Below are 12,442 nucleotides of genomic sequence, written 5' to 3'. Positions count from 1 at the left end.
GTCTGAGCTGGGTTCTCACAGGCAGCATAACAGCCCCCATCTGTATAATGAAAGTGATGCCTGGGCTCCCCAATGCCAAATTAGCTGTTGGTTCTCAGTCTGCAGGTATGGCACTGTGTTTGTGAACTAAGGAGTGGACAATGACAACTTGATATCACATCACAGAGGAATGCATTCTGCAGACTAGATGTGGTATTATTATACATAATCAATACTGAATACCTGGTCGCTGGATAACAAACTATACTGGGTCTGTAATTACATTGCACCCCCCCAACAGCCACTGTTAGCAAGCTGTAATGTTAATCCAACAATCCAATGACAATGTTCTAAGTTATGAAAGGTATATAGCAGATTCGTTATTATGCTTAAATTGCCTTTAGACTCTAACAACAACATTGATGGACAGTATGGAAAATGTATTGACATTTGCTTCAATCAATGCATATGTTATCGTCAGTCTATTAGCAATATTTAAATGTCTCACTATTTGCTAATTGTGCTATGCTTTGAGATTGTGGTGGAGTTTTTGTTGTCACCATGCCAGTTTGAATTCTGCTCCAAGGGAAGCCCACACTCTGATTTATATGCTTCCACGGTCCTCCGTTCAACCCCAGACTGAATTGAGGGTGGTGCTTGCCAGGGAGAAGCCATTAAGATTAATTGAAATTCAATCAATTCATTTAATCGCCCAGCACACACACACAAACACATGAACAAGTTCACAAATACTCTGCCTCCGAGAAGCAGACCCAGTCCCCTAAGACAGACCGAGCTAGCATAACAAACACAGATCTGTCATTCTATGAATTATGCAAATATCATAGAACCGTGGTAAGTTTTCAAAAACGATATGTGAATTTGGATCATCCTCCTGTTCTACTCTCTCTATGTGTTGGACACCAGCCTGCATTATGGAGCGGTGTACCTACTCATGTAGTGCCAACAACATTAGTCTGGTGAGGAACAATCTGTCCACATAAAGATGAATGAATGGAAAGGGTGTCAGGTCATTGCAGCAGGGAAACCAATTCACTTCAGAGTCCCTTGCAAATGTAGTATGTAGGAGAAGGTACTTCCCCGGGCATTCCGACATGTTCCTTGTCAAGTATTGATAATGAGGTAGAGCTGGGGATGTATCAGGAGATGAGATAGTAGGGTAGAGATATGGCAATGGTGGAGTTTCAAGGTAAGACAATTTACAGTGTTACAGTGAACATTGGGGTTGTAGTGTGTGTATTATATGATAGACCAATACCCCTTTCTCTAATAGTCCTGGAACGTATTACAACTCTTAGAACTGCTTTGGCTTCACATTTTACTATCGGATACCCTTTTCTGCACAGTACAGACACACATTTGAAATCTGCATCCCCCTTATTTATAATTAGATGTGGTTCATTTATATGATTGAACATGAATACATTTGATTTTTGAAACAGCCTTTTTCTCTTTTCAGCTTGGAAGAAGATCAGTAGAGTGTGGTAGTGGCGTTAGGGTTCCATATTCACACAGGCTTTATGGGACGTGGTCCAGCAGACATTTTACCATAATCTCATTAATAAACCGTCATAAATCTTAAAAAAGCAGAGCAGGCGGACAAGGAGGAGGAGGAGGAGGAGGGGGAGAAGGAAGGGGTGAGTATATTGGAGATGTAAAACAGAACAACTTATTATAATGTTCAGTGGGCCAAATTTAACAAAGATAAACCAACAATACATAATTACCTGAAGGAAACTGATGTTATTATCGATGGCAGACATGGTAGACTGGTCCTTTATAGCTACAGTATCAGCAATGTGGGAATGTAATGTAATGTTAACTTCTTTGTATTCACATGCTCAGTCAATACATTGACCCATAGTGAGTTCAGTGCCAATGAGCTCTGTCATTAATATGCAGCTACCACTTAAGAGTTGAAAGTAACAATAATCAGACATCCCCTATTGAAAGGCACTCTTGTTCAATCCTTCCACGGATGTGATTATACACAGTGTAATTGACCTGATTAGGAAAAGGATTTAGAAACAATCCAGTTGAGTTAAAGACGAGGGCACAGATCATTAATGACTCATTGTTTTAATCGATGAATATCTGTCAGTGGGAAGGGAAGGCTGAAGGGAAGACGTCATTTATGTTGCTGCATGGCTTGAAGCTGTCAAACTTCTTTAATGGATCCTTTTTCCTTCCCTCTCTTGGCTCCATCTTCTCTTCCTCCTCCCAGCTGAGCCTCATTTGACTCTTCTTCATCTTCTGTGTTACAGGGCTGTGTAGGTTTCCCTTCTTCTCAAATATTTTATAAGAAAAATACAAGTTTAAAGTAAATAAATGAATAAATAAAATAAACTAGAAAAGACCATCTAGAAGTATTCAAATTGTGTCTTCTGCATGCCTTTTGGTGAAAATGTCATTTTCTTTGACATGTACAATTGTTTTCTTTTTCAGTTGTTTTAAATCCAGTTAGCCCAGGTCCATAACACTGTGCTGACATCTGTTGTTCTCTCTCTCTCTCTCTCTCTCTCTCTCTCTCTCTCTCTCTCCCTCCATCTCTCTCTCTCTCTCTTGCTCTCTTTCTCTCCCTCTCGCTCTCTCCCTCCATATCTCTCCCTCTGTCTTTCTATCTCTCTCTCCCTCCATGTCTCTCTCTCTCTTGCTCTCTTTCTCTCCCTCTCGCTCTCTCCCTCCATATCTCTCCCTCTGTCTTTCTATCTCTCTCTCCCTCCATGTCTCTCTATCTCTCTCTCTCTGACAGGTGGGAGGCCACACCATGCTGCCCATCCGCTGGATGCCCCCTGAGAGCATAATGTATAGAAAGTTCACCACAGAGAGCGACGTGTGGAGCTTCGGTGTCATCCTCTGGGAGATCTTCACCTACGGGAAGCAGCCATGGTTTCAACTGGCCAACAACGAGGTACTGTAGCACACCCATCTTTTGTATTCTGCTCTTTTTCTGAAAAACAGAAATGAAAATAAGCAACATAACCACACAATGCAATAATGTGCATTCGACAGTTGTTGCTTCCTCGGCAAAGACTACCATCCAACAGTCACACTCGTACTAAAACCACATCAGTGGATAATCAGGGCCAGTGATTCATAACGCTCTTACTAATCCCTAGAATGGTGCAGTGTGGGAGAGGCTAATTGGCCTATTCTTAGAGTGGCCTTTGGGCTCAATATTGGACCAGAAGAGAAATCAATTAAGACTTAAACAAAGGTGACAAGAGAGCAGCAACTGTTAGTGTGAGCTGAGAGTGTTGAAATTAAATTACTCCCATTTACACACAAACACACGCATAAGTCTTATAGCCACCATAGATATAAAAGACAAGGGATGGCATGTGAGGTGAGCAACAGTCATTTTACACCAGGCTTTCTATCTATAGAACATATAAGTAGTGATGATGTGCAGACAGTCACTGTGCCACTGAAATTCCTCTCAACCAACCACCATAAAGACATCACACTGTTGACATTGACAGAAGCTATGAAGGACTATACTCATTTGTGAGTTCAATAGTCCACCAAACCAATTCCACCATTTTTTAAAAAGGCATGATAATTAAAATCTCAGAACAACAATGCCCCAAGTTCCAGCCAAACGTCAGCATGTCCAGTCTGACAGAGCCATTGTTTATATATTTGCTTGTTCCATTACGTTGAGACCTGAAAAGCAGCATTATGAATCAATCCTGAAGCCAGCCATAGGTATAGAAACCATAACCAGAGGCCCAGACAGAAGTATTTTATAAATGTGAATTATGTGAATGTGCTGTGAATGTAAATGTGCCCGGTCTCGGCTGCAGACGGGGGGCTGTGGTGACTCACTGACTCAACGAACGCCTGTGGAAAGAGCCTTTTGGCTGCAGTTGTGCAGACAGAGCATCACGCTGACGACAACACAGCCTCTCAAAATGCTCCCAAAATAAACACAGACAGCAGAACAAAGTTACCATACTTACTGGAGTTGATATGTTTAACCCTACCTTGAAGTGGTCCTATTTTTAGCTACACAGGTCTCAATATGATATGTACCAATAAACACACCTACTATCCAATCAAAATGAGCAGCAAAGCTAAATAACATGACAACATCAATAACATAACATAAAACTCACAGGTGTGCTTCACTAGCATGGCAATCACATTATCATCCTTGACCTGTTTGAACTGCACAGAGTGGATTAATTGGTAATGATTGTTCATGTCCGGGTTCCTTTGTGTGTGTGTGTCTGTGGATGGGAACGTGAGGCAGTTATTCTCATAGCCATTCAACAGAACACACCGAACAAACACAGATCAATACAACTCATAGAGACCCAATTTCCCCCCTAGCCCAAAGGGATCACCTGTGAAATGAAACATGTCCCCAGAGCCATATATTTAGAGAGTTAGGCCAACTTTAAGAATGTTGAATGTTCTTATTCTAGAACATTCATTTACAATGTTTAAATATTCCCTGTGTAATGTTAATGGGGAATGAACCATAGAATTAGGAATTAGAATACTCATTAATTTAATAAGACCTCTATGGAGCTAACATGGCTGCCATATAATGTTGTAGTGTTATGTAAATGCATCATAATGCGCATTCTAGACATTTGGTTTTATACAATTAATACCATTCATACAAAGTTTTAGTATTCCCCATATAATGTTAAAGGGGAGCTAACATGTCTGCTAGATAATGTTGAAGTGTCATGTAAATTCATTATAATTCAGAAACTGCAGCGGCCAAACTCTCTGCATTAGGGTTGAATACTGGGGCGGCAGTGTAGCCTAGTGGTTAGAGCATTGGACTAGTAACCGAAAGGTTGCAAGTTCAAATCCCCGAGCTGACAAGGTACAAAATCTGTCGTTCTGCCCTTGAACAGGCAGTTAACCCACTGTTCCTAGGCCGTCATTGAAAATAAGAATTTGTTCTTAACTGACTTGCCTGGTTAAATAAAGGTAAAAAAATATATTAAAAAAATACCGGGAAACTAGGTTACTGAGATATACCGAGATTTCCTGCCCAAACCCACTCACATTTCCCAGGATAAATAACTGTGAGAAACCGGTAAATTATAATAAATGATTTATATGAACAGCATGATGTGAAATGGAACTGTTAAAATATATACATTAAATATGGCTTCTCTATGGCCTACTCTCTACTGTCTGCTCAGGGTGGGGACAGACAGCTCGGGGTGGGGACAGACAGCGCATCTCAGTAGGAGCACAGTTCACAATGCATGTATCATCTCATCTTGGTAACTTTTTGTCTTGTGACAGGTAGGCCTACATTTTCTGCAACATAGCCTATGCTATATAAGGACTGAACGCATTTCGAATTTACACATCTCGATCTGGATTTCGGGGGCCACCATATTTTAATTGTACATTTTTATTGCAGCGTATCACTCGAATATAAACTCATCAACAACAACAAAAAAGTCCCTTTTTCAGGACACTGTCTTTCAAAGATAATTCCTTAAAATCGAAATAACTTCACAGATGTTCATTGTAAAGGGTTTAAACACTGTTTTCCATGCTTGTTCAATGAACCATAAACAATTAATGAACATGCACCTGTGGAACGATCGTTAAGACACACAGCTTAGAGAAGGTAGGCAATTAAGGTCACAGTTATGAAAACTTAGGAAACAAAAGAGTTCTTTCTTCTGACTCTGAAAAATACCAAAAGAAAGATGCCCAGGATCCCTGCTCATCTGCGTAAACGTGCCTTAGGCATGCTGCAAGGAGGCATGAGGACTGCAGATGTGGCCAGGGCAATAAATTGCAATGTCCGTACTGTGAGACGCCTAAGACAGCGCTACAGGACGGACAGCTGATCGTCCTCGCAGTGGCAGACCACGTGTAACAACACCTGCACAGAATTGGTACATCTGAACATCACACCTGTGGGACTGGTACAGGATGGCAACAACAACTGCCCGAGTTACACCAGGAAAGCACAATCCCTCCATCAGTGCTCAGACTGTTCGCAATAGGCTAAGAGATGCTGGACTGAGGGCTTGTAGGCATGTTGTAAGGCAGGTCTTCACCAGACATCACCAGCAACAACGTCGCCTATGGGCACAAACCCACCGTCCCTGGACCAGACAGGACTGGAAAAAAGTGCTCTTCACTGACGAGTCGCGGTTTTGTCTCACCAGGGGTGATGGTCAGATTCGCGTTTATCGTCAAAGGAATGAGCATTACACTGAGGCCTGTACTCTGGAGCGGGATCGATTTGGATGTGGAGGGTCCGTCATGGTCTGGCGCGTTGTGTCACAGCATCATCGGACTGAGCTTGTTGTCATTGCAGGGAATCTCAACGCTGTGCATTACAGGGAAGACATCCTCCTGCAGGCTCATCCTGACATGACCCTCCAGCATGACAATGCCACCAGCCATACTGCTCATTCTGTGCGTCATTTCCTTCAAGACAGGAATGTCAGTGTTCTGCCATGGCCAGCAAAGAGCCCAGATCTCAATCCCATTGAGCACGTCTGGGAACTGTTGGATCGGAGGGTGAGGGCTAGGGCCATTCCCCCCAGAAATGTCTGGGAACTTGCAGGTGCCTTGGTGGAAGAGTGGGGTAACATCTCACAACATGAACTGGCAAATCTGGTGCAGTCCATGAGGAGGAGATGCACTGCAGTACTTAATGTAGCTGGTGGCCACATCAGATACTGACTGTTACTTTTAATTATGACCTCCCACCTTTGTTCAGGGACACATTATTTCATTTCTGTTAGTCACGTCAGTGGAACTTGTTCAGTTTAAGTCTCAGTTGTTGACTCTTGTTATGTCCATACAAATATTTACACATGTTAAGTTTACTGAAAATAAACGCAGATGACAGTGGGAGGACGTTTCTTTTTTGCTGAGTTTAGTTGTTTTAAATCAGCCGACGCTCTCGCGGTCTTTCTCTCTCTCCATCAATTCCATTCAAATTGCATCCAAAATAGATCATTATTTTCCTATAGATGTCTTATCATACCCTTTCACGTAATACATTTGATGCAGCATTAGCCATATATCTAATGAATGATGGGTTATGCAAGTGCCTCTGCACCTGTGCTCCACTGGCCTTAAAAAACACTCCTTAGCTCGTAGAGTCCCGCGAAAAGCTAACCTAGAATAGCTTGCATGAAAAACTACTAATAGATTATTCGAAGAGGGATGCAAGCTCTTGTTGGCTGAATGTTAAGTACAGCAGCCAATAGAACTCAAGAGGGGAAGGAAGAATGCTTGATGGCGGTAGGCTGAATCAGTTATTTATTTATACCTCTCACCCATAACCATTCAATCTTCGTGAAGAGAAGTGAAGGCAGTCTGCATCTTAGTCTAGTCCGAAATTTTTCAAGCATGTCATTACAATGATGAAGATAAGGACATCAAAATGTATTTCAATGAATTGTTGAAAGTGAGGAAGGAATGAAGCAGCAAATAGGAAGTAGGCTAATACGCATGTCGCACAACATTAGGGGGAATATTATGAAAGATATGCGTCAGTCTACTAATTGTAAAAATGTAAAATAGGCCCTATGATATTTCCAAATTCAACCAGATTTGCTATCCTATAATTGTAACTTTGAAGGCCGCATGTCCTGCACCATAGTTGCATGTTCTCTCTCAGCTTGATAGTTTGAACGAGGAGCATAATTTCAGACATATAATATGGCATAATACAATACAGTACAGTAATACAGTACAGTAATACAGTCCACCCTCAGAAAGATTAGCCTACTGGAGCTTGTATCGTTTATTTACCCAAGAGAGCATAGCTACATTAATGGGCTTATCTGTTTTCGTAATGTGCTATAGCCTATATATAATAGGCAATGTAGGCCTACTGGATAATGACACCATCAGTTGGACTTTTTTGGGCTTGGGCTCATAAAATGTCTTTAATGTATGGCTCATCAAGCTCAGGTAGCATCAGGCTTGAAGTTTCGAAACAATAAATGCTCGAATCAAATCCAGACATATTTATATGCTTTATAATGACACTTCCAGTTTTGATGGGAAATATTGGGTTACCCAGGAAAAAAGGGATTTATTCTTGCGAGGGAACATTTGTAAAATACAGAGAAAATATTCAACCCTACTCTGCATGTCCCTAACAGGCATGTCTGACGCATGGATATTGCATGAACTACACTACAAGTTTGTTTGTTTATGTGTACTACAAAACCTCATACTTTGAAACCTGCTTTATGACCTTGACATTGCACTCATATAATTACTGCTGTATAAATAGTGTGGTGCCATAGCCTCGGGGGTGCTAACAACACTGATTAAGCAAAACCTAATTCTGCCTGTAAATGGCTTGTTATGCTTTTGACAAACAGTATAATGCTCAAAATTGGGTTGTAATGAGTGACCCCACTCTCTCTCTCTATCGCTCTCATTCCCCTACCCCAGGTCATCGAGTGTATTACGCAAGGACGGGTTCTGGAGAGGCCACGAGCTTGTCCCAAGGAGGTGTATGACATCATGTTGGGTTGCTGGCAGAGGGAGCCCCAGCAGAGGCTGAACATCAAGGACATCCAGAAAATCCTTTATGCCTTGGGAAAAGCCACACCTGTCTACCTGGACATCCTGGGCTAGTGTATGTTGAGTTTTGTCGATCTGTCTGTTTTGTTGTCTGTCTCTACCCAACAGATGAATAAAAACCCAGGAATAACTCAAGCAACGAGTACCTTATTGCTCCACTGGCAAACACCTACAAAATGGGGATGGACTTAAGTGCCTGCTACTCCTTTCGATACACTGGATAACAGTCTTAAAAAAAAGTACTTTTACATTTTGTTTACCTGCATTCAAAAATGTACAGTTGCTGTATACTATATGAAGAGGACATACTTCAAGTTTTTCGTAAAAACAGCCAACTTAAAGTATCACAAAAAAAACTAAAACAAAAAACAGGAAGAAAACGACCAAAAAAAACACCAAACAAATTAAATTTAAAAAAGCTGAAAACCCTGGAAATTTGTTTTGCTTTTGGGATCCTGCCATCTTGACAGAAGATCAAACTCCCCAGGTGATTTTCTTTTTCCTTTTATAAATATATATTATATATATTTTTAATTTATTTTTATTTTCAAAGTGTGGATATCTGCCATGTTTCTCGCTAAAGGTACAGTATGTCACATGTTGGAGATGACTGCTTGATATTGGCAAGTCAGACAATTGGCAGGGACTTATTAAAGTAGGCCTTACTGCACTCTGATTGGCTGGATCTATCTTCTGACTCTGGATCCAACGAGGTGATTAGTTACTGATGGGAAACAGCTTTTCAATGAGATGTGAACTCATAGAAAAGACAGAGCCACCAATCAACACAGACATCTTAATTTAAAATTGAATGTATATACTGTACATTTCTATGTCACAAAAAATATGTTAACTTATTTCATTTCCTATTTAGACTATTTTAGTTTCTTGATGTGTTGTTATGGTGAGTGAATTCTATAGATATTTTGATAATCTTTCATTTTTTGTTACTATGTTATTTCTGTTGGTTTTAATGAATTTCATCTACTTTATTTAGGCTTATCATTTTGAACATGTGATTATAATGTGACATTGTGAGTCAGGATGTTAGGATGTGACATAAAGAGGATTTAGACTCAGTAGAGTAATCAGGACAGACTTTCAGCAAGAAGCATACAGTAAAGTAGAAAGTGATTATGAAGATCTTACATAGGCCCCCACTCCCTCTCATCCCAGCTCATTGTTTTGTTCTTTCAGTGTATTCTAGTAATAGTCATGTATCTCATGTACAGTACATCTAGCCAGAGAAAAGAGCTATAGCTATGATATTGCATTATTATCTGTCAGTTGCTGTCTCCTAAAAAGTACATTTTTATGACATTGTAGTATACTTCATCTTGTTTTCCAGGTTGTGAATAATGTTATTCAACTGCCTTCAAATAGTCATGACCCTGATGTTTCAATTCTGTCAGTTTATACAATAGGCAATGCACTACTGGACATTATACACATCGTAACACTATACATTAGTGCAGTACCTTCCTCTCATTTTCCATACTCTAAACACTTAGATTCAAGTTAAAGCATTCATCAAATGCTTGAGAATGTTTTCTTCTCTCAATGTGCACAAGGTTCCATTAAGCAAACAATCCTTTATGTTCCACAGCTCTCCCAATGTTAAACAATAGCAAACTTGGCAAAACACAGTGACGTGAATTATTCATTAAGTAGTAGTGATAGAGCACTCTGTAGCTATGGGGGCTGCTTGAAACATTGCACTGTGATGACAAACACTGGGGCTTCGGGAGAAAGTGCTCTCTCTCCCTCTCCTCTCTCGCTGCTCCTGCTTTTGCTGAGTAATGTGAATCATTCAAGGTTGTGTTTGGTCTCAATAACACCCCAATGATACATCCATAATTATTCAATGCTGAGCCATACTGGCACCATGTTTTGCCTATCTTCATTTTCTTTAACAAGGAGAGATATTATTTTGTGATCATTTTCATATTAACATTTATGTACACAATCATTTGTCTACTTCAACAAAAATGTATTTCAAAAGTTTCAATATGAATTCTCTGGTCAAAACGTACAAATAATGTACTTTTATTTCAATGAAAAGTTCCTTTATGTTAGAATGGCGACATACTCAAAGTTTTCTCATCGTTTTTTGCAAGTACTTCAAAAGAAGCGTTTCCATTTTCTGCCTACTCATCACAACATCGCAAAAACTCTTCTTCGCCTTAATCTCTGAGTTCACATCTGCAAAGTTTCCGAGGTGCATCCGACTATTGGAATGGAACGTGACTGGAACATTTGTAATCTGGTCTCTTAGTTTATTCCTTCTCTTCATATTTAGAAAAATCCAGTAGTTGTCTCTGTATGACAGAGCACGGAGGGGGATTGCAGAAGCTTTCCACGACAGTGGTGTGACTCCGACATGGTTATGTGCGATAAGATGCCACTTCTTTTAATATTCCTGTCTGTCTTCAGGCCTGCTGCTGCCTACTGTCTGCATTGACTGACTGTCTACATTGACTGACTGTCTGCATTCAATGACTTCACAATGCACCTGCATGCATCCTGATCTCCCAGGCAAAGTAAACGAGGAGATTTCCCCTGGTAGTACACCACACAACCCTATCCTGCTCCTTCCTATGATTGAATCTCCGCTAGTTAACAACTCTGCCCTCTTCCTTTCCGAACACCTCCTCCATGGATGAGTGCACAAATCCAGCACAGGCTCAAATAGAGGCACACTTTACAAACTCGTTATAATTTAAAGAAAAAAACATAGGGTGACTTTTACTCATCAAATGGAGTGCACAGAGCCCATTCATGCCGGATTAGGTCCTAATTGGAAGGAAACAGACAAATGTCTCTTCTGAGGATGTTGCAAAAAGATCCTATAGGAACCAACAGACTCAGAGACATGTTTATCAACAGTCTGCACAACACTAGATTGAAAATGTTTACAAGTATAGTAAACTTTGAGGAAAGGAACATTTAGGCATTGGTGTTACAAGGCGATGACATTTCTAATAACATAAAGAACATTACACATTGATTGTCTGATATAGTATTTCATAATGAATCACTGAAATAAAAAACATGTTGACATTTACGTTAGCCCCCTGATAGTCCCCTGACAGCCCCCTGATAGTCCACTCATAGCCCCCCGATAGTCCCCTCATAGCCCCCTGATAGTCTCCTCATAGCCCCCTGATAGTTCACTCATAGCCCCCTAATAGTCTCCTCATAGCCCCCTGATAGTCCCCTCAGAGCCCCCTGATAGTCCCCTGACAGCCCCCTGATAGTCCCCTGACAGCCCCCTGATAGTCCACTCATAGCCCCCCGATAGTCCCCTCATAGCCCCCTGATAGTCCCCTCATAGCCCCCTGATAGTCTCCTCATAGCCCCCTGATAGTCCCCTCAGAGCCCCCTGATAGTCCCCTGATAGTTCACTCATAGCCCCCTGATAGTCTCCTCATAGTCCCCTGATAGTCCCCTCATAGCCCACTGATAGTCCACTCATAGCCCCCTGATAGTCCACTCATAGCCCCCTGATAGTCCACTCATAGCCCCCTGATAGTCCACTGATAGTCTACTCATAGCCCCCTAATAGTCTCCTCATAGCCCCCTGATAGTCCCCTCAGAACCCCCTGATAGTCCCCTGACAGCCCCCTGATAGTCCCCTGACAGCCCCCTGATAGTCCACTCATAGCCCCCCGATAGTCCCCTCATAGCCCCCTGATAGTCCCCTCATAGCCCCCTGATAGTCTCCTCATAGCCCCCTGATAGTTCACTCATAGCCCCCTGATAGTCTCCTCATACTCCCCTGATAGTCTCCTCATAGCCCCCTGATAGTCCACTCATAGCCCCCTGATACTCCCCTGATAGTCTCCTCATAGGCCCCTGATACTCCCCTGATAGTCTCCTCATAGCCCCCTGATAG

At 41.4% G+C, this 12,442-nt stretch overlaps 1 protein-coding gene across 6 annotated transcripts in view; it reads left to right on the top strand.

Annotated features, from left to right (window-relative positions):
• LOC109889245 (NT-3 growth factor receptor-like) overlaps nucleotides 1–10,631 on the top strand; it is a 292,647-nt gene extending 282,016 nt beyond the window's left edge. For 2 of the 6 annotated variants that reach the window (XM_020480545.2, XM_031822672.1), the window contains exons 16-18: nucleotides 2,265–2,270; nucleotides 2,753–2,911; nucleotides 8,416–10,631. In XM_020480545.2, the coding sequence (XP_020336134.1) occupies nucleotides 2,265–2,270; nucleotides 2,753–2,911; nucleotides 8,416–8,601 (351 nt within the window). In that variant the 3' untranslated portion in view covers nucleotides 8,602–10,631. Of the gene's footprint in view, nucleotides 1–2,264; nucleotides 2,271–2,752; nucleotides 3,081–8,415 lie in introns of those variants that run through there. The other 4 variants (XM_031822673.1, XM_031822674.1, XM_031822675.1 and 1 more) reach the window with 3 other exon arrangements.
• Nucleotides 10,632–12,442: the final 1,811 nt, after the last annotated feature.

The sequence above is a fragment of the Oncorhynchus kisutch genome, linkage group LG4, assembly GCF_002021735.2.
Source record: "Oncorhynchus kisutch isolate 150728-3 linkage group LG4, Okis_V2, whole genome shotgun sequence".
NCBI lineage: Eukaryota > Metazoa > Chordata > Actinopteri > Salmoniformes > Salmonidae > Oncorhynchus > Oncorhynchus kisutch.
Note: the sequence above shows the minus strand (reverse complement) of the source record. Positions and strands in the feature narration are given on the sequence as shown.